At 39.0% G+C, this 22,222-nt stretch overlaps 1 protein-coding gene across 2 annotated transcripts in view; it reads right to left on the bottom strand.

Moving 5' to 3' along the window:
• The window catches only part of LOC131591843 (chemokine-like protein TAFA-5), a 407,699-nt gene that overhangs the window by 274,472 nt on the left and 111,005 nt on the right, over nucleotides 1–22,222 (bottom strand). Inside the window, exon 1 of one of the 2 annotated variants that reach the window (XM_058862946.1) lies at nucleotides 19,711–19,945. The exons of the other annotated variant lie outside the window; for it this stretch is intronic. Coding sequence (XP_058718929.1) covers nucleotides 19,711–19,801 — 91 coding nt within the window. The 5' untranslated portion in view covers nucleotides 19,802–19,945. Of the gene's footprint in view, nucleotides 1–19,710; nucleotides 19,946–22,222 lie in introns of those variants that run through there. 2 annotated transcript variants of the gene reach the window in all.

Below are 22,222 nucleotides of genomic sequence, written 5' to 3' on the forward strand. Positions count from 1 at the left end.
AATGTAATTACATAGTCTCACTTGCTAAAAGTGATGGGAGTTTATTCTGGGGGATTTGTTTGTTTATGGGTATTTTTGGTTTTGGTTTTTTTTTTAAATCGACAGGTATTTCATTACCAAAACCCAAAGCTTTTCTACCACAATTCATCTTCAACTGTTTCCACTTTATTCAGTGGGGTCTTTTCAGGCCGAGGCAATTTACAGGAGTTCTTAATTTAAAAAAATAGCAAACATAAACTTTGAAATTATTCCTCTCATTTCTCTCCTACAGCCTTATCATCTATTTGCAGTAAAAATACTGAAAAGTAAATAAACAGCTTGAAGACCCTATGTCCCTAATACACTGGAAAATATGCAGTCTAATTCATAAGACACTAAGCCTTTCTTTGTAGGCATAAAAGCCATAGCAATTCAAAACTACATTTCTCAAACAGCAGGTATCAAAAAAGAAAACAAAATATTGTTGTGCAACTGCCAGAGAACAAATAACCCCACTAATTCTCCTGTTCATACCTTTTCCTAAACCCACTAAGTGAAAACCATTACATATTTTGAGTGTTTTTACAAATATATACAGAAAGACAAAATACAGAATATAAAATAAGAGTTGATTAATTAAATATTAATTGACATAGCCAACCACTGAGTTCAGTTCCGAAAAAAAAAAAAAAAAAGAAAATAAAATGCAAGTTTTTCTCATTTAATTATGAAAGCCTGGAATATTGTACAATGGAAGTCCTAAAAAAGTGAACTAGTAATACCATTCTTGATCAAGTCTTCAGAAATGTAGACAACAGTTTTAGTTTGAAAATCTAATCTCCAAATGTCAGTTTAAACCCATATCAAATCTTAAATTTTGGTTTTTTCCCCAGTGTTTTTTTATGTGCAAAATAAAGCATTACTTTAAATTTGGTTACTGAATTATTTTTATTGTACCTCTGAAATAGAAGCTCAAAAGAATTTTAAAATACAAATTTTAGATGCATAGTTAATACAATAAAGGCTTAAAATACAACATAGGAAGAACTGAATGCCTTTCTGATGATGGGTTTAACAGAAGTGGGATGAGAACAATGAAATGGAAAATCAAGTAGGCAGGAACTAAAAATAATTTATATGAAAAATTTGGGCATTTACTGTTTGGAAATGACAGAGGAGAAAAAAAGGACTAAAATGATGAACTGATGACAGATTCATGGTACACTAACACCCTTATTCACCTGTGAAAGGACAACTGCTATCCTAATAAACAGGAATGGGAGAGGTAATGCTAAAAAACGAGAGGCAAGTATTAGTATTACCGCTCAACACCGCTGCAAGACAGCTGAAGGTAAAATTATACTTTTTCAAGCCACTGTTTGTGGAGAAAAGAAGTAATGACAACCATACTACATGTGCACATTCTGAAGCAAAGCTGCAAAAATATAAATTTTTCTTCAGCAGGGCAAAATAAAGGCTAAGAAGGAAAAAAGGCATATTAATAATTTAAGTGGGTGCACATACTGGAAGGAGGGAAAATGTAAAAAAACAAATGGACACGTACCACAAATAAATTAAGGTGGAAAAAAAATCATATTTCCAGTAAAAACAGCAATGAAAATCTGAAAAAGCCTATGATAGGATTAAAGGTGAAAAAATCTTCAACAAATTCAGTTTATAGACAGAATACAATGTAGTTGACTGTTATGGCCTATGAAGTTCTGGTGCTCAACTTGAAAAATGTAATTAGATGAATAAATGTTGGAAAAAGGCAAAAGAAAGAGTAAAAGGGCTTGACCAACAGAACAGCTGTAGAGCTGATCAAATGAGAGATGGGACCTACGGTGTTTAAGACTATTAAGTTTACATTTATAAGGAAACACTGTACTTATAGTTAGGGGTGATGAAGCTTTTAGCCAACAAATGCTTCAGTGTGCAAGTTCAGAATTTACTGACTATAGGCAGCAATTGTCTTTGATCATCCAGCAAGTCTAGAATTAGTCTCCATCTTCCACCCCTTGTCACAAACCTTTGAAAAACCAAGTTCATTAAAACTAAAGACATATAAGTATCCAGTCATAACATTTAAGTCCCTCCCATATAGTATTTATGACATATTTTTAACTTTCATGTTCACAGTGTATGTACACCTAATACCTCAGAACATAAATACACATTTTAAACATGTTAACTCAAGTTTCATCATCATCATCATCACTGAAAAGTAAAGCTATATAAATAAGAGCGTTTTTGCCTGTGCAGAATATTGAAAGAATGCATCCCAAATATAAATAAACCTTTCACCACTTTCTTTCACTAAAAATTCAATAAGTATGTATATGATCATGATATTTCCTATTTTCAACCAAAACCCAAATTTCAGTCATTATTTACAACTGAAAATCAAAAGCACATTTCATATACCGAGACATAAATGAACACGTAAGCAAGATGTCTTACAAGTATAGCACATCCCCACTGCTGCTAGCAGTCACTCTTGCAGCTAAACTGAAATTTGGTCAACCTACCATCCACAAATGTGCATTTAAGCCTGTCAAGCCTCTAAATTGTACATAAACTTCCAGGACAGGTGGACTGGGACACAATCAAAATACAAAGTAAAACCATGGTAGGGAGGAATGACCAGCAAAGCTTCATCATACATTGCACATTTGCTGCACACAGATATGATCTGAGACACTTTCAGAACTTAAAAAGAGCACACTCTGTTCAAGCTGAGTGAATTTCTGAGAGTTGTGGTTACTCATTTACCTGCAGCATTGCACAGTGCTATCAGATGTCCTTTGAGAAATCATAATTGCAGACTATGTAAATTATCCCCCAGAAGGACAATGTGGGTCTCATTGACATTGCAGCATGTCTTTTGCATACAATAATACAAAGGGCACTTTTTACAACTGCAGTTTTAATGAATCAATATGTTTATATATCACTTAAGAATACAGTATCGGAAATATGAGCTACTCTACCACAATCACAAGTACAGTCAAGTATTTCCTTACTTGTGGGGATGCAAGTCATACTGTTGTAACATCACAATGTGCAATATAGAGAGAGGAAAAAATAATTCAACCATGCATAGTTTGTGCCTAATTTCTACAATTTAAGATTGCAATGTAAAACTAGGTATTTTTGCTACTTTTAAGCATGTCCTTCTATGTGATACTACAATGATTCCTAAATTCTGTGTCATGGCAACACAGTCCATTCACAGTAGATTAAACTATGCTGTCCCTTATTCAATGTTATTCATTGTCTGAAGCATCAGGTGGAATAAAGGAAAATGGAAAGGAGATAAAAGTACTGGTTTAAAAGTATCCTGCAGTGGATCCTGCAACCCAAAATGCTTCACAAAGTCACATCCACGGAAGACAACTTCATGCTTTTCTAAGACTTTCAGGTACTATTAAAACACAGCAAACCTTTCATTGTAACACAGTTTAGAGAAGGAGGACCTAACTGATAACATCAGTTAGATAACATTAAAGGAAGTCCAATACAGTTCAATTCAGTATTAACCCTCCATTCTTGCATTTCTTTTCTATTCTTCTGAAGAAGTGACAATTTCAGAAGCACAGATCCTACTTCCTCGAAGAACTGACATAGTGCAGCAATGTGTCATCTAGCACAGGGCTCAATTTATCTTCAAGTGCCAGTCCACACTGAGCTCATTCAGGGCCCATTACCACATTCAGAGAGTAATGTGCATGGTCTCTAAAAGACAAGTATATGTTTATCACATAATATGCAAAACTGCAAAACACAGTGTCAGTGAATGCTGGTAATCTCCTGCTGCCTTTGTAGCAAGTTCAAGGGACTTTCTTAGTGGATCAGCTACAAAAGCAGATACAACATCAGGGCCCTGAAGGTACCAATGTCCCTTCTCGGCACACCCTAGGCCAGCCAGCAGGGCCATCAGCCCTGACCCAGTGATGCCACAGCAGGACTGGTCTCCAGCCCCCTCCAGCCCCTCACCGCCCAGCCACGGGCCCAGCCAGGTTCCCGGATCCCAGGGAGGGGACTGGATCCCAGGGCTGTCCCTGTGCCCCTGGCTGCCTGGCTCTGGGCTGTGGTGGGACAGGTCCTGCCCCTGCACCCTATCCCCGGAGAGCAGCCAGCCTCGGAGCACCCTGAAGCAAAAATGCAGAACATGAACCTTAGCTAAGAATAAGCAAGGAATATTTCCTCACAGACTGTGCCCTCTAATATGAAATTTAGTTACTGTCTCTATCATAAAGAAATAAGCTACATATTTGCCAAGACTTTGGAAAACAGAAACACAAAGTGAGACTGCACAGAGCAGCAATTAGAGATGGATGATTTTCAAAAATATTCAAGATTGTCAACAGTAGCAACTGCGTGTCCTAAATACTTCCAAGTACCAAATGTTTCCTTATATAAAAATGGAGTTAAAATATGACTTTTTATATCCCATTGGACAGATATTTGCTAGTGACCTCCTTCGAAACTTTCAGGAGAGCTAGATTTGCTGTTTTGAATACCTTCAATAATTTGCTGGTTTGAGTACCTTCAAAGTGCCGCTTTGAATACCTTCTATGCATCAGATGAACTCATGTATTTTTAAAACAGGAAAAGAAAAAAAAAAATCAGTAAAATTCTCACACATTTGCCTTTCCATGGGAAGCAAAGCATCAGCACAAAGACATTAGTCACAATAGCAAATGAATTGTTATGAACTGTGTTCACAAGACATGTTGCAAGTCCTGGATAACAACAGGGGTAGTCAGAGCTTCATGGATGCTACTCCTAAACACTAAATTGCACAGACTTGCATTTAAAAATTATGGAATATCATTAAATAGCAACCTTTGGCAACTTCTAAAACCACTGGCCTGTTGACCTGGGATATTTTGGGAAAGGAGGGGACGAGTACCCAGGGCAGTACCAGAAGCCATTTTTATGCTGCAGTGATGTGAAGTAGGGGCCTCCCAGGATGTAAAAACTTGAGGATGGGAGCAGAAACACAAATCATGGCCAGATACTAGTTACTGAAGGAATGCTAGCTTTGCAAGTTCAGTAGAAACAGCACAAGGAAAAACAGGGAACATGCATCTCACACATGTAAAACACCCTTGTATGAGGTGCAAAAAAAAAATAAAAATAAAATAGCCATAGATAAATGGTTGCTGCTCCTTCAGGGGCAGAGGCCAAGGAATAACATGATTGTCCAAGTGCCTTCTCAGCTAGGGATGCCACCCCTCACCACTGATTCTGGTTGTCCTCAGAAAGTCTTCCTTCTCCCCAGCAGCAACACTGCTGTTTGATTTGCTATTCACCACATTCTGCAACTGCAACCCAGCATCACAAACAAAGTCCTATCTTTACAACTTAATTGGGTTAAGTATGCTAGGATTTCAAAAAGCTCTGTATGTGTGTGCGCTTTCTGCTCCAGCCTTCCCACATGACAAAATGATTGATACCACAGCAAGCACTCAAGAGTAAATGCAGACATAACAGATGAGTGCAGCATGAAAATCTGGGAAAGCTGTAGAATCTCCATCATGAGAGGTCTGAAAGCAAAATAATGGTCCAGGTGTACTCAGATCTGCTGCGTGCTTTCTGACTTATTTCTTATGATTCTATAGGAAAGAATAAATGCTAACTAAAAATATATATACTAAAAATTTATGATAGGAAAGGGGACTTTGCAACAGAACTGCAGCTGAAAAATGGTAATGGTGGTATACATTAGTGCTATCTAGCCATGAGTACTTCCTGTTATTACATTTAACATATGTAAAAATGAGATCTATTTTTAAATCTAACACAACAGTATGGAAGAATTATCCAAGCTATAACACTCAACTGTATCAGACATCAGCAAAAACTTCACCTTAAAGAGTTACATAGCTCAGATCCTTCCATGAGTCAAAAGGTCACTGGCCATCATCAGTAGGGATGGACCCAACACAGTGATACTTAGAAAGCACTGGACAATGATTGGGTGAAAACATTATTTCATACATAATTCCTAATCAGTTTTAAATATAAAAGTAGCACTGAAAATAAAAACTGGCTGTTTGCTGAGATTTCAGATATGCAGTAAATTAATTAGTTAAAAAAACTGACCCTGGAAATTGCTCCGTAAAAGTTATTTGCTCAGTTTGGCTGCATGTGGAGTTATAAAGGAAACAGAGCAGCCCATGGCATTCAGAACTAGAGTTTACAATACTCACAATGCATAGTATTATAACTAGTTGTTTGAAATAGCAAAAATGAATCCTGTTATTAAACTCTGTATTTTCGTCTGTTCAGCAAAGCCCTATTGCATATAAAAATATTATTGGTAAGTTTGTTCTAGAAAAAAAAAGTTTATCATTTTATAAAAATTAAAAAGCAATTTAAGGGAACAGACATAATATAGTGCCCCACATGTTTAAAATTCATCAATATTGACTGTACAGTTGCTGAGCAACAGAGATGCAACAAAGTCTTATACTGAAAAGCACCTATATATTCCACAATTTTTTTAGGGAAAAAGATTCAAAACAACAATTATCTTATGAACAACATAATTAGAAAGCTGATTGGAAAAGACTCTGTTTGCACAACTTACTAATGCCTGCGTATTTTTTTATGTTTTGTGCAAAATTGTGGCCAAATACACAGAATTATAATCTTATTCACAAAACTAGAGAAACATTTCATGCAAGTTAAGAGTTTCTTCAGTCTAATACATCAGATTTAGAAAATTTTTGCAACCTACATGTTACTATGGCAACTTTTTTGTTTTTCTCAAAATATAAATTTACATTGAGGCTTCATTACAAACTCTGTATTTTCTTTGTGTTCATACATAATTTTTTCTCATATATGGAATCAGAATAGCTTTTTACTTTAAATGGCTACAGTTGATACAAAAAGATGAATCCCCAGTGAGAAGAAGTTGGGATTAAATCACAGTTTGTAAGCACATCTCTGCTTAACCTTGACTTTTAAACCATAACAATAAATAAGTGCAAGAGAAAGCAATCAAACAAATGGGTTCTATGGCAAAGGTTTTTCTCTTTGACTTTTACATTTGTAAACTTCTAGAAAATGAAAATATGCAGCACAATTCAGTCCTTGTTTTGCTTTTTTTACTGCTAATTCCATTAAAACCAATTCTACTGTTTGTTTGGGTTTTTTTCTTTTTTGTGACAAAAATTTGAAAATCTGGAAAAGAAAGTATGACTGCTCTGTTTTTTTATGAAGAAAATTGTGTTTTGATATGCCTCTCTAGTAGTGGACAGACTACTGAATTCGAGAACCTGCCTGCCTTAAGATGCACAGGTGTCTGCAGTTCCTGTTACAGTGAACATTACAGGAATTATGTAAGCCTCAAGATAGGTCTGACATCATCATCATATCAGAGAATCATAGCATTAGAATGAATCTGACAGAAAAGCAACTCCTTTTAGTTTGACTCCCATTTCTTGTCTGCTGAAAAAGAGACTTGCAAATCTCAACTTGTGAACCAACAAGAATTTTCAATCTACTTGTTAAAATACCTGTAATAATTATAGAGATTCAATTCATTTTACACCATTACTAAACATGTATAATTTCTATGAACTGAGTTTAATATTAAAAGTAATTATAAATCTAATGCATTTTAGCTCTTATCATAATGGAGCTCACAAAAGTGAGGAAAAAACTTTAAAACATGACAATACAATAAAATGCATGTGAAAATGTAGGAGGTTAATGACATATAAAACAAAATGCCCCCACCATGGGCATTTGGGCAACCTTGTCTAGTAAAAGGTGCCTCTGCATATGGAAGGGGATTTAAATAGACCATCTTTAAGGCCCCTTCCAATCCAAACCACTCTGTGATTCTCTGATCTGTGCTGTCTTCCTAAGGGACCAGTTGTCTAGAAGTTTGCAACCAAGTAATTGAGTGAAAAATAACCATCTAGCAATGACTTATAAAAAGGGCACAAAGTCAATGTTCATCCTAGTTCTCTGTCAGTACTATAGAAAAAACCCAAAACATTCAGACTATATTCTAACAAAATTAAATCAGGATGCTGGTAATTCATTAGCTAATACACAAAACCTCAATGCCCAGTGAACTAGATCATTCAGCCTGCCATTTTCTAAACTGAAAATCAGACTGTAACAATTTTTTAATGGGTGGAGGGACAGTCAAGGCTATACTTATAAAAGCCCACAGGCAGAACAAACATGGAATTAATTTCTAAGAGAGCCTAGAAACTAAGGGGAAAAAAACCACAGTATTCAGAATAATGAGATCCCTTGACCATCTTCTTTTTTGTCCATGTTTCCAGGGGTGCATGCAGAAGGAAGCTGCATTCTCTTGGGAGAGCATGCAAGACAGAAACTAAAAGTAGACAAGAGTTACTACAGAAGTTCAGCAATTCTAGATGACAAAAAGCATTATGCCTGTGAAGAGACGCTGAGGAGAAATTATATTTCATAACTTCTGTTATTTTAACTACTTGCTCATGTATAATTTAACAATCTTTTTCTTTCAATCTTCTGTGAACAGCAAGTGTCTCCAGATTTGTTAAGTGACTGCAAGGATACAGTTTTGGCTCTAGGTAAGTGCATAATTAAGTAGAAACACATACTACTGAGACTAATAATTCCACATACTACTAACACTAATAATTCACTGCAATGGAGTATGAAGTTGCACAACAGACATAATCTTTAGAGTCTGTGGAATAAGGAAAATAACCTTACTTTACCATCAGAAAACAGTGTCATCAGGAGCTGCAGTGCCCAAGTATCGGACAAGGAAGGGTAGTGTGGAGCAGAACCTTCACAGTTAATACACGCTTTAATCAGTTGTTTCGAAAGAGTTTCAGTAGGAATTATCTTCCAAAGGCATTTACCTCACACACCTTACAGATGGAAAGGACGCTTTCCCAGGTCAATAGACCAAGGTAAAAAAATACCAAAGTAGAACCTCAATGCTGCACTGGAGCATAAATGAAAACAGCAAGAAGTTCAATCTCAATTTCAATGCAGACAAGATTTCATTCCTAACATCAAACAATCATATTGTTCCCTTTAATGTTCATACCTTATAGATTTAGTTTCTTAACGCTGTTACCAAAGTTTAAGCTTGCTTAAGTGAAAAGACACGTGAGGTTTGCAAAATGCTTTTGGGTTCAGAAAAGTGCAACGAAAAGGAAAAACGGATGTGAATTAAGCCTATAACACCTTTTACTATAAATAGTTAACACTACAAGTGATGCCTATATATCATAACAAATTGATATTTGTCTAATTATGAATTAACCAGTAATTATAATAAATCTGTTGGGCCTTGACATTAGATTAGTAAGTGGGCATGGCCAAGAAATTGGTCAATCCATGTTTTATCATACAGTCTCTAACTGCAGGTAATGGCAGTTCTTGGGTCTTCAGCCCACCTGAAAATCATGCCACTATTGATTAAATAACAAGCAAAACACAAGTTTAATACTTTAATAGTCTGTAGGGAAGACATGGAACTTCTTAGAATATTAAAATACAAAAAGTTTTACTAAAATGTTAATCAAAATAATGTAAAGGTGAAAAGAGTCAACAAAATGGGGCTGTTACTATATTCTACCAAAGAAAATGATACACAGCAAAGTGATTTTTATCTTTAAAGGCTTGCATCTAAAACTCATCAGCATCCATTATAATTCTATAAAATAAGATAAGGCAGCATCTGGTACAATCTATATAGTTTTATAGCCAAGTACACCAAAATGCTTAAAACATTTACAAGATCTTTTCACAATAAATGGAGCTAAAGACTCTTTACTTCATCTACCAGCATGTATTATAAAAACAAAGGCAAAAGATAGAACAAAAGAGGAATTAAAAAGAACATTCATTTTTCTTAATGACTAAATAATACTTTTAACGGATTAACAGATAACGGGTCCTGCTGATGCACAGGAAGAGGAAGCATCTTCACAACCATTTTAGTTTAATCTCAGTTAGTTCATAGCCATAAGCAAGGTGATACTCAAGCAATGACCATCTCAAACAACTGTTTGATTCTCTTGAGGCTAAATTCATCTCAAAAACATGTGCAACTGAATAATGGAGCAGAGGTTTTGGTTTTTTCTTCCTTAAAGCCATAAATTTGTATAGACAGCATAATGCAGGAAAAAAAAAGGTAATTTAATACAATAAAAAATTAGCAAATTTCGAAAGACATCAAATAAAATCATTGTCAGGATCAATTAGCAGTCAACACAAAACGACATAAAATGCAAGTGCTTTTTCAAAAGCTAGTGTAAAGGGACAAAGAAATTTTAACTTGTGTTACAGTAACTTCAAAAAACTTTTTTATTTCTTCTATTTTAAGAAATGTTAGTACTGCTCAAGAAAACAAGAACTGAACCCAGGTCTTCTACATCTCTAAGTAGAAAAACTCAGTAGTGCATATCTGCTCCACAGAAACAAAATAATTCCACACAGAACTTGCTCCAAGACAGGCTGTGGACTATGAATATACTTGATTTGCATGACAATGTTTGGGGACAGATGGGGGGGGCTTTAGGGATATCTTCTGTGAGAAGCTGCTGGAAGCTTCTCCTGTGTCCAAGGAAGCCAATGCCAACCAGTACCAAGATGGACACATCAGTGGCCAGAAGCAAGTCCATCAGTGACAGTGGTAGCACCTCTGTGACAACATATTTAAGGAGGGGGCATGGGGCATGGAATCTATGCAACTCTAGCAGCATTCAAAAAAGAGGAGTGAATTTGAGAGAGAAACAGACAGCCCTGCTAACACCAAGGCCAGTGAAGAAGGGGGAGAAAGTGCTCCAGGTGTCAGAGCAGAGATTCCTGTGAAGACCACTGTGAGACAGCTGTTCCCCAGCAGTCCATGGGGATCCACAGGAGAGCAGAGATTCCCCTGCAGCCTCTGAAGGACCTCTCCCTGCTAAAACAGATGGATGCCCAAGGCAGGCTGTGGTATAATGGGAAGCCAACAATGGAGCAGGCTCCTGACAAGACCAGTGGATCCAGGGAGAAAGGAGCCCACGCTGCAGCAGTCAGTTAGCTGATTGACTAACCCCAGGGATGGACACATGACAGAGAAATTTGTGGAAGACAGGAGGGACCCCATGCTGAAGAGGAGGAAGAGACAGGAAGAGTATGAAGAGGCAGGAGCAACAGAGACAATGTTTTGATTGCAACCCCTCTTCCCATCCCCCTGCACCCACTCTGGGTGAAAAGAGAAGGCAGAAAAATTGGGAACAAAGTGATGCCCGGGAAGAAGGGAGTCAGGGGGTGAAAGTGTTTTAAGATTTAGATTTGTTTCTTGTGACTCAACTCTGAGTTTCATTGGCAATAATTTAAATTCATTCTTCCCTAAATTAATTCTTTATTAAGAAGAATTTGTCTGTGATGGTAATTAGTGAGTGATCTCTCCCTGTCCTTATATCAACCCACAAGCATTTCTGTCAGCACAACTTGCTAATTCTCCTTTTGCTACTGGATTTGGAGCCATAGAGGCATCTAAAAATTGGACAGTACTGCGTCAAGATACACACCATTGCAGACTGCAATGAACACAAAGCTTTTAATCACAACAGGCACATGTTAACACAGAACTTTATGAAGCCATTTCTGTTGTGGGGCAGGTTCTGTGTTTCCCATACCAGAGGTCAGAGTAGCCATAGGGTGACCTGGAGATGAGCCCCTCACATGCTGGGGTAACAAGATCAGACTGGCAGAAACAATCACTGTCAGAAACACACAAATCCACATCTCATAAGAAATACCAGAATGTGAATTGAACAAGTATCTCTATTTCACTGCTCACTGCATATGAAGAAGCGCAAACAGAGCACGGTCCTGATTCAGGACACCTTTGAGTCCTAAATAGATGTGACATAAACAGTACTTAAAAAGTAATCTTTATTTACGTAAATCATGCTATTTTCTGTTCCTTTGTTTTGTTCTTAAATTATAGCTGCAACTTAAAAAAAACGTATGAGTTAGCTAATAATACTTAAAACACTGGCTGATTTCTTGGAATTGTTTTTGTTCTCTGAGACTTTCAGACCCCAGGATGATTTCTCATGAGCCTATTGACTTCAGCTGCCAACAGAAAACTGCCCTAAAGTTAGATGTTTAAATATCTTTCACTTTCGTAAGTTTTAGGTAAGTGCCCATTTCAGAGAAACAGACTTCAAGGGACTTGAAGAAACCACCTAGTCCACCTGTCTGCTTCAATTTAAGAATACTGTTCCCAACAGACAAGATTGTAATCTGAAAATAAAACTCTCCTATTCCACAACTTCTCAAAAAAAACCCAAAAACAATCTATCTCAATGCTTAACTGTTCTTGCCAATGGCAAGTCCTCCCTAAAGCACCAGCACAAATCTGTCCTGCTGCAACCTTTTCCAATGCCTAGCTTAAATTTCCCTCAAATCACTTTGCATTCATTGATTCTTGTGATCTCCCTACTTTACAGAAAGGATGGTTTGTTATTCTCAAGGTGGAATTTTACCCACTAAAATCTCTTACCATGCTGATAATCTCTTTGCTAAACTTGGTACCGCTAGTGTCTTTAGTTCTTTTTTATAGGTCATATCTCCTAAAGATTTCACTATTCCCTTTGTTCTCCTATGGATCCACTTAATCTTTTCTCATGTGTGACTGCAATTAAACACCAAGACTTTGAAACACCACATAGTCTCCTGTTCTAATATGGAACATTAGAAAGAAGCTGAGGTTCAGAAAATACTTGTGTATTACAAATATATTTTTTTACCGGTTAAATTAATACAATCTCCTTCCCTTTATATGGTCAAAATTAATACATCACTCATGTGTAAACACACATTAATACACGGTCTGCCTTAAGAAAATATTAGTATTGTTAATTTCTATGTTAATTTCGTGTTTGGACATATTCCAAACATGTTACTCATTGTTTTTCACAAGACTAACAACAATTACTAGGCAGATCTATTGCCCTGAGTAAGATTTACTTGTGAACTGATGTGGTGCCAAAGGTAAATTATAATGAATAGGCAGAGTCACTATGTTTTGTTGGACTTCTAGAACAAGCATAGAAAGCACATTTAGGTAAATAATAGGATTTTATTAATCAGAACCTACTATCACTGTGGGTTTTAAGTAGCACAAGGATATAATTTCTAAGAAAAATAAATTTTAGCTAAAATGCAATACTGGGTGGAATAGATACCGCAGTTGGCCAGTCATACTCAGCTGAGTTATCATTTCCAACTGGGATATCTAAATATGACCACAAAACAAATACTGTTATTTTAATTTGTACAATTGTGTTGAGTCTTTTCTTCTTGATTATAAGGAGTTTTTTGGGTTTTTTAAATACATAAACAAAGAGAAAAATTTCATCTATATTTTGACTAGTGAATTTAAAAAAAATTATGGCTCCTCTCAGCAACCTTATATTGAACACAACTTGTGAATACACACTTTTTTTTTATTTGGCCTTTTTAGTTCCATTTCAAAAAGTCTCAGTTGTATTTTGTTTGGGCAGTTGAATATTTGATACAGTGTATGCATGCTAAGAAAGGAGAAAAATAAATATTAACCAACAGATCTAAACAGCAAGCACTTTTGTATGATATGACTCACACCAGTCTATAGTACTGCCTTTAGGAATAGGTAGCACTGATAAATGCTGAGAAAGGTCAATAATTCATCACTTGTGCTCCTGGGCTATGAAAACAGGCAATCGTAAAAAGGCTACTAAAAAATCTCTTACTAATGGCTTTTTTTAAGTTGCTCAGTCAGGAAAACTAGGAGATTTATACCATCGATGGTGCAGCTCCCTGTGAAGACATACAAGTCGTTCATATTAAACACATAAAGTGAAGGACTATTTCAAAGCTTCCTCCCATGGGTAGAAAACCCGTCAGACTCCCCCTCTTGGTACATCCCAGCACAGCAGATGCCACATAGAGAACATCTTTCCTGCCTCCCTGAAAAGAAAATTATTGAGAATTTTGTCTGCATTGCTTCCTTTCACTGCTACACCTCTCTAATCCAATTGTAAAAAAATAAACAAATGAAGAAACAAAAAACAACGGACTGGAAACACCAAATATTTCAAATACAAAGATATTTTATCTCAAAGCAGGACTCCCTCTTATTTTTCTGAAGCTCCAATGCACCACCCACCCTCACACAGCCACTGAACTGGGTCTTAATTCTACTTAGTTTCCATAAAACTAAATCAAAAATGAAAAAAAAAATAAAAATTGGATACCTTTCACATTTTCTTTCCTGTGTAGACCCTTATTCAAGCTTAGGGATTTTCAGCCACCAATTCTGTTTCCTGGATGGGAAGAGTAAATCCTCCACTTCTGCATTCTGTGCCTCTCTCTACCTGATGTCCTGAGCTGAAAATATCATTCATATCTGTCTCTTCACAACACCCCTCGCAAAAACTACAGGGAAGATAGACAGTAGAAAAAAATATACTACAGTGCATTAAATGTAGCAAACCCTTCAGCAAATTTGCAGCTGGGACACACTGTTCTCATCTCAGTTTTACCAAATATAGGTAACATATGCAGCGCATCTGGTATGCAAGGTATCTCACTGTTTTGAGACACAGGTACAGCATAAAACGGGGAAAACTGAAAAAATAAAATAAAGCAAAACTTTTTTTCCCCACATTCTGAAAAGCAATTATCTTTCTGTGTCTAACTGGTTCAAGCAATTTTTTATGTTTAGAAGATAAAAGAAAAATGAAAGGACAGCAATATTATCTGCCATACTAAGTCACATTCAAGTTCTTTCTAGGAAAATTTTGAGAGCCAAAGGCTCAAAACGTTTTAGAAGATAACAAATCCTTTCCTCAAAAGGTTTTTCACAGCAGTAAACACTAGCAATACCAGCTTCCTCAAGCCATCAGGTTCTATGAACAGAACATTCTTTAAAAAAATCATCTTGGGTATACTGTCAGTAGACATTTTCAAATGTTAGCAGAGGAGTAGCAGAGTTGTTTAGGGTTACACAGCTAAATAGAATATGTGCCTTATTGTCAGTATCAAAATGTACATGCTAAAAACAAAACTACACATAAAGATTCTTCTGTAGTTTTAGAGCAGGATGAAGTATTTAAATCTGTATAAAAAGTGTCAGAAAAAAAGATATTTAATATAAAACTTAGCCACGTTATTATGTGTAATATTGCACTCTTTTCAAAAAAGAAGTGCTGTAGCATTTTTCACTATTTTGACACTAATTCCTATAAATAGAATTGACACAGAAGTGCCTACAAGTGTAACCAATAATTGCTATCTTTTGCCCAAGGGTAAAAAGAAAGAGACCTATGAAAAATTTGCTAACCAATACCTTATTCATATATATAAGCATGCACTAAATTTTCACAAATTATACTAAATTTTGGTTTATAGCCATAATTATCTGTTTATAAAAGAAGTACTGGAATTCTCTTGTCTCAACTATTGCAGTGTATCAACAGAAAGTCACCTTATTTTACAGAGCTTACTGAACATCTATCCAATAGATTAGGAATATGGTTTTGGGATCTGAATATTCCAATTCTCTATAAGCAAGATTCTTGAGACTGAGTCTGCTTCTGTGCAGTCCCTCTCCAAACAAGGCTAATATCACCCAAATCTTCTAAACCATTCAAAATATCAACACACCTCTTGATAAACTAGATATTTCTATCTCCTAATGAGGTATCAGCACATAAACAAAGCTTTAAAGCATATCCCGAGCTGTAACACATTCTGACTGCCACGTACACGCACCCTTCTGAAGTTACTCCCTAACTGCCCTACTTTCCATGATACTCAAAGACACATTTAGAAACTGTATCCTTTACCTTTCCCTATCACTGCAGTGTTGGAATGGTTAAAACGTTCTACCGCATGAAAGGGGTCCTTGTCAGAGGCAAAGGAGTTCCCACAATTTATGGGGTGTAACATCAACTCAAATGTTTTTCATTTCTCTTTGAATATGTGTGAAACAGTATCAGTTAGTGAATCACTTAAAATCAGACATGGGTAGTGAATATACCTGGTAACTTTTAATTTTCAATAGTGTATGCAAAAAGTTTAGGTATTGAAATTTTTAACACTCCTTCACACTGACTGCAGCTGACTAGAGTATGTTAAACTGCTTTGCAGGAAGATCAGACAGGCATGGGACTGCAATTATATATCACAATACCCTTTTCTGGGTTCACAGCTCTATTCATCTTTTAGAAACACTGAAGGACAGATTGGACATAGGGGAAGGGATTAGCCACAGGACGACCTGTATTTCCACACAAAAGCCTAAGTGTGGAAAAATGGCACCCTGTGCCACCCATTCTTCACTTCCTGAAAAAAACATATTCATGAAAATAGACATTTAAACAGCTCTTTCCCACTCATCTCAGAACAAGCATTCATTGTTTCTTAACACCATTTATATGGTAGTAATGTAATGCTACTACCAAATTGCCTCAATTCACAAATGGCTATAAAAATATCTAAGAATTAAGACAGGCCCACTTCAGCACAGGAACAAAAATTAACAAAATTAACACTAATTAACACGAAATTAACATTAATTATGAAAAAAAAATCTCAGTTGACTGTTGCAATGTACAATCTCATATTTATGAATGAGACTGAAGGAGGATTTGTGTCTGGTAATAAATTTCAGCTGGATGTCATGGAAATTCTACACATTATAGCCATGCAGAACAACTGAAATTATAAAAATACATTGTGTTAATTGTGTGTCATAAGAGCATAAGCTACCACATAACATCAGTAATTCCATGTGAGTAAAAGGAAAATGAACACAGAAAAATACATGTAGTAATGGTATAATTTTGTATGAAGTGAAGATTATGTCTGTTTTCTGTTCAAACTTAGCTCTGGGAAAATAAGCAGTAAATATTATGAAACATGCAAAAATGGAAAGAACATGCATTAATAAAACAGGTTTGAACTTTAATTAATTTTACAAGTCATTCTTCTTAAATCGTCTTGCATACAAAAGAAATGTTTGGTGTAGGGACTTGTACCATCAACTTGTCTCAGGAGATAGGTGTTATCAGCTAATCTGATCAAGCTAGTCAAACTGGTGGCTTTATTTGAATGTTCTTTGGGACAACAGGAAATTATCCTTCTGCTCAAGCAATAATCAAATTAAAATGTCCAAGCATTTAACTCAGGAATTCGACCACACAGCTGTGTTGCAAACAGCAAGCCTGTGTAGCTCATTAGGCTCCAATGGGAAATTAATCTTTTTGCCAGGAAATCAACAGTCTAAGATCATGTCCAATGGACATAGTGTTCCTAACTTTTTACTGAATTATAATGTAAAGGGATAACTCTGACATCAGAAAACTATTTCAAATCTTATGAAGGTAGTGAGGTAATCTCACATGTACCCTTCTTTATACATATTTACTTAATAAAGTAATGTGGTAGGCATATGGTTAAATTATTTGCTAGTTCTTTCCTCACACTTTCTCTTTGCTTTCTTATTGAAAGTAACATAAAACACCAGGTTCTAAAATGAAAAAAGTAAACATAATCTTATTCTACAAACTGCTTACAATACATAGCTTAAATCCAGTGTTATCCATTTCTCATTCTCTTATATGCCTTCATTTAAATATTTTATGTTTAAACCATTCACTTCTATTGGATTTTAAAAGTTCTTCATAAAGAAAAAACTCAGTCATACTGTACAGACTTTCATTCAACTCCATCAAACTATTCAGTGTCTCTTGAAACTACGGGGAAGAAGGAACACATACACTGCTGAAGTAATTATACAGAAAGGGTCAAAATGTTATCGTGAAGATTAGCACCTGTCAAGAAAAGTCTGACAGCTACCCCATTACATGCAATTTAGTCAGTATATAGTTCTCACTGCTAAAGAAAACAGAAATGGTTTGGGAACAAACATAAACAAACTGATGTAATTAAGTTATCCAACAAGCTAAAGAGCTTCAGTTTGCTGTCTGCAGTCCATATTAAGAATAGTTATAATTGCTAGAGAAATGTAAAATGTGTTAAAAGTCCTTCAAGTACGGCCATGGACTCTGTTTTTATGAAATAATTTGCTAGCTTTCTATTCCTACAGGGCAGGATGAAATATTTTAAGAGAAACAAAATGCTCTTCCTTTTAAGGATTTTTTAACAGTAACACAGACATCAAGCCCTAAAAGACCAAAGAAGAAAAAAAAAAAAACAGTATAATGGCAAATAGTGTAAAAAACCAGACTGAAATTCTGCGAAATCTCCTCAAAATAGGCCATGTCATTAGACAGATATATAAAAATACAGTTGTCTGAGCATTTTAAAAGAATGTTAAATAAGTCACTATGTGGGAGGCATTGCATACAATGCAGTTACAGCATGGGTAGGTTTCTTAAAGGAGAAACCTTTAGCACTGGAGCTATCTGAATAATGCTTCTAAATTAGGCAAATCAGGCAAATCAGAGTTTATTAATTTCAGAAAAGGAAAAAAAAATCTGTGAAAGCAGAGTTTCATGCTTTGCTTAGACTGACACTAAATTAAAATCAGTACTGATACTTCAGTGATTGCAAGGTAGTCACTTTGCACTTGAGTGAAGTTTTGTCCCAGTCACAAAAAAAGTTTTTTCCCTGTTTTACACAGCCAGCACTCCAAGATGAGTTTGGTTCCTTTTTCCTCCAGCTATACTCTCAACTATATTACAATGGTAAAAAAAGAAAAAATGGGTTCACCAACACCCCCATATTGTTGTGTTATCGTTTTTCACACTGCTTAAAAAGATTGGATTTTTCCATACACCACCAAATATATAACATTTTTCAGGATTCACACTTGAATCTCAAACTAGAGTTTGCTACACAAGTAACAAAGGGACTAATTATTTCAGTAGTAGGGGAAAAAAAGAAAATACCAACTTCTCGAGGAAAGAAAACAAAACAGAAAAGGGGCAATACAAGGGTTACTCCCAGGAAAATCCCTCTACTCACTTAATCAAACATATTTTTTTCCGCTCAAGTCAAGTAGAAAAATAAAAAAAATAAAAAAAAAAAAAAAAAAAAAGAGGAAAGCCTGCCCCACAATCCAAATTCTTGTCTCCTGTAAATTGTAATCACAATTTTCTGACCACAAGGTGGAAAAAACAAGAGCCTTGAAGCCACGAACAGGCCTCTTCCCGTTTCGGGGCAGTGAGGAGAAGGAAGATGCTGAATGCCCAGGATTTGCTCTGCCCTGCCCTTTCCATAGAACTTTAGTGCCATCTATTGAAAATGTACCGAACAAGGAAGAGGCAAAGGATGCCTATTGATTTGGTATAAAAATAAGACGTTTACTTGTTAAGGGGTTTTTTGGTTTATTAATATTCCCATGATGACTACTGTTTTGTGGTCATCTGATAGCAACAAATATTTTCTATACACTATACATGCCCCATAAAGAAATGAGACGTCAGCTAAAACATTGACTCTAAACATCATACAGATTCCATATATATATATTTATATGCACATATAACATATATACATTTACCAAAGATGTAAGTCTAAGCCTACCTATTATCTAAAGCAACAAAATTGAGAAGGCTTTAACGGAAAGGAAAAATAGCGTGGAAGCACTGCTGTAAATAGAACATACTGGAAACAGTAAAAATAATTAAGGCACCTCATAAAGATCTCAGTATTAAAGAACAGGATATGTAGACATGCACATACAATTACCTTCTTTAAGAAACTGTGAGTGGATGACAAATATAAGAAAACAGCAGATCGCTGCTCCTGCTAGTGCCCATAAAGCTTTCAAGAGCTGCATCTCGGTCTGAAACTCAGTAAATACCCAGAAAGTCACACAATGAATTTCCACAGCGATGCATCAACGCTTCCCTCTGTGCGCCAGGCGCGGCGGCTCCCGGCAGGGACCACACTCCCGAGCAGGGCGGGCGAGCCCGGGGCTGCGGAGGAGGGGCCGGGGCTTCACACCCCGCGCGGGGGCAGCGGCAGCGCCGCGCTCTCCTCGCCGAGGCAGCCGGCGCGGGGCCCCATGAATCAGCGCTCCGTCTCCGCGGGAGCCGCGCCGAGCCGGCGGCGGGGGCAGGGAGCCGGCAGTGCCGGGCAGGGTTGCGCAACAGCGCCCGCTGCGCCGCGGGGGCGCGGGGCCGCCGCCGCCGCTCAGGGCGCGCCGCCGCCGGCCGGCGCGGGGCGCGCAGGGGCCGGGCCCTCCCCGCCGAGGCTCCGCGGGAGCCGCTGCAGCATCGCCGGGCTGCGGGTGCCGCTCGCTCGTCGGGCCGCTGCTCCGCTGCTCGCTGCCACGGCTCGGGGAGGAGAGAGCGAGCGGGGAGGGGAGGGAGCGGGAGGGAGGGATCTCTCTTTACTGCAACTTCTCCCGGCTGGCGGCAATTTGTTGCACCCCCTTCCTCCTCCCCCGGCTCGGAGATGCTCTCCAGTGCGGGTGCGGGAGGCGGGAGGGAAGTCAGTTCAGCTCCGCCGTCCCTGGCAAACGCGGGGACGCTCGGGGGCTCTTGCACTGATCGCTGGTCTCCCTTTGGGCTCGCACCTCCGCCGCGGGGGCTCCTCGTCGCCCGGCCCCGGGAGGTGCCCCAGGCGCCGTGGCTGGCCCCGCTCCCTCGCCCGCCGTCCGCCCGCGAGGCCGACCCTGTCCCGGGGCCGCGCCCCGGCGGTGGCACCGCAGCGCGCCCTCCGAGCAGCCGCGCCGGGCTACGGCGGGCTCTCTCGGTCTACAGGTTGATGCCTCCGCTGCAGCAATCCCCGCGGAAAACAGGAGTGCAAATGAAAGAATCTAATAAATCAGCGTAGGGAGAAAAAAAAAAAAAAAAAAAGAGAATAAAAAAGAAAAAGAAAACGACAAAAAAACACCGAACCGGAAAAAAAAAAAAAAAAAACAAACCAGCCTATAAAAATAACCCCGAAACACCAAGGCTGTGATTTTGCTGCCGCCCTCCCACTCCAGGGGAAGGACCCTGCCGCGGCCACCGGCTGCCGTAGAGCAGCCGGGCGGGGGGGGCGGGAAGGCCGGGGCGGTGCTGCGACGCGGGGCCGCTCCGCGGGGACTGCGCGCTCGGCCCCGCCGTTGCGGGACGCGGTGCAGCCCCCCCCGGGCAGGGGCAGACGCTGCGCGGCGCTCCGCACCCGGGGGCCTCCCCGACGGCCGGGGCTGCCCGCTCAGGGCACCGAGCTCGGCGCGCACAGGCGGCTCGGCGATGCGGGGCAGGGCAGGGTTAACAGCCGCACGCCGAAGTGCTGCCGGCCACACAGGGGGGGCTGCCCGAGCCGGGCTCGTTCCCGGTGCCCTCTGCCCGCGCAGGCGATGCGGCTCCGCGCCTCTCGCGTTCAAAGCCGCCGCTGCGCCGCGCAACCTCCGCGGCGCCTGCGTGTCCCGCAGCGCGGCCGGCAATGGCCCGCGGGGCGGAGCGGGCGGCGGACGCGAAATGCGGGGAGAGGAGCTCCAGCAGCGGAGGCTGCGGGCAGGGCAGGTGCGGTTCGCAGCTCCGCGGAGGCTGCGGGCAGGGCAGGTGCGGTTCGCTGCCCCGCGGAGGCTGCGGGCAGAGGGCTGGCGGACAGAGCGCCCCGCGGGCACGGCGGGACGGCGCAGGGTCCTGGCGCCGTGCAGCTCCGCGACGCGCCGCGGGTTGCGGAGCTGCTGCTCGGGCTGGCGTAGGTTCAGTGCATAACGCTGACAACGGCGGTAACGCACCGACGGCCAGGGAGCTGCAGCGGTTTCTCCGGGATAGGCATCCATAGTTTTGGAGATTTAGACCAAGTAAGGGAATACTTGCACGCTGAGAGCTTTGTTTTCATTGCACCTTAGTTACGTCTGCGTTTATGATGTGAATTGGGGTTTTGGTTTTTTGGTCTTGTTGTTTGTTTGGGATTTTTTGTAATATTTAATATTTAAATATTTGCTTAGTTTTAAGAAACCAGGAAGATGCTTGAAAGGACAGATTAATAAAAGATCAGTATTTTTATTGTGCAAACATATCCCATGCTGTTGATGTGTCTTAAATTCGTCCCTGTGCCTTTTCATTTTCAACAGATAGCACAGAAAAACATTAAAAACAACCATCTTTTGAATTTTAAACTTCACACAAATCCCTATAAACCCATGTATTGCATTTACTATATTTGAACATTACAGCAATGCAATGTTAAAGCAATGTCATAGCTACACTAGAGAAATTCCACTGTAAATCTTTCCTTCTGAAATGTACACTTTCGT

This window comes from Poecile atricapillus, chromosome W (genome assembly GCF_030490865.1).
Source record: "Poecile atricapillus isolate bPoeAtr1 chromosome W, bPoeAtr1.hap1, whole genome shotgun sequence".
Lineage (NCBI taxonomy): Eukaryota > Metazoa > Chordata > Aves > Passeriformes > Paridae > Poecile > Poecile atricapillus.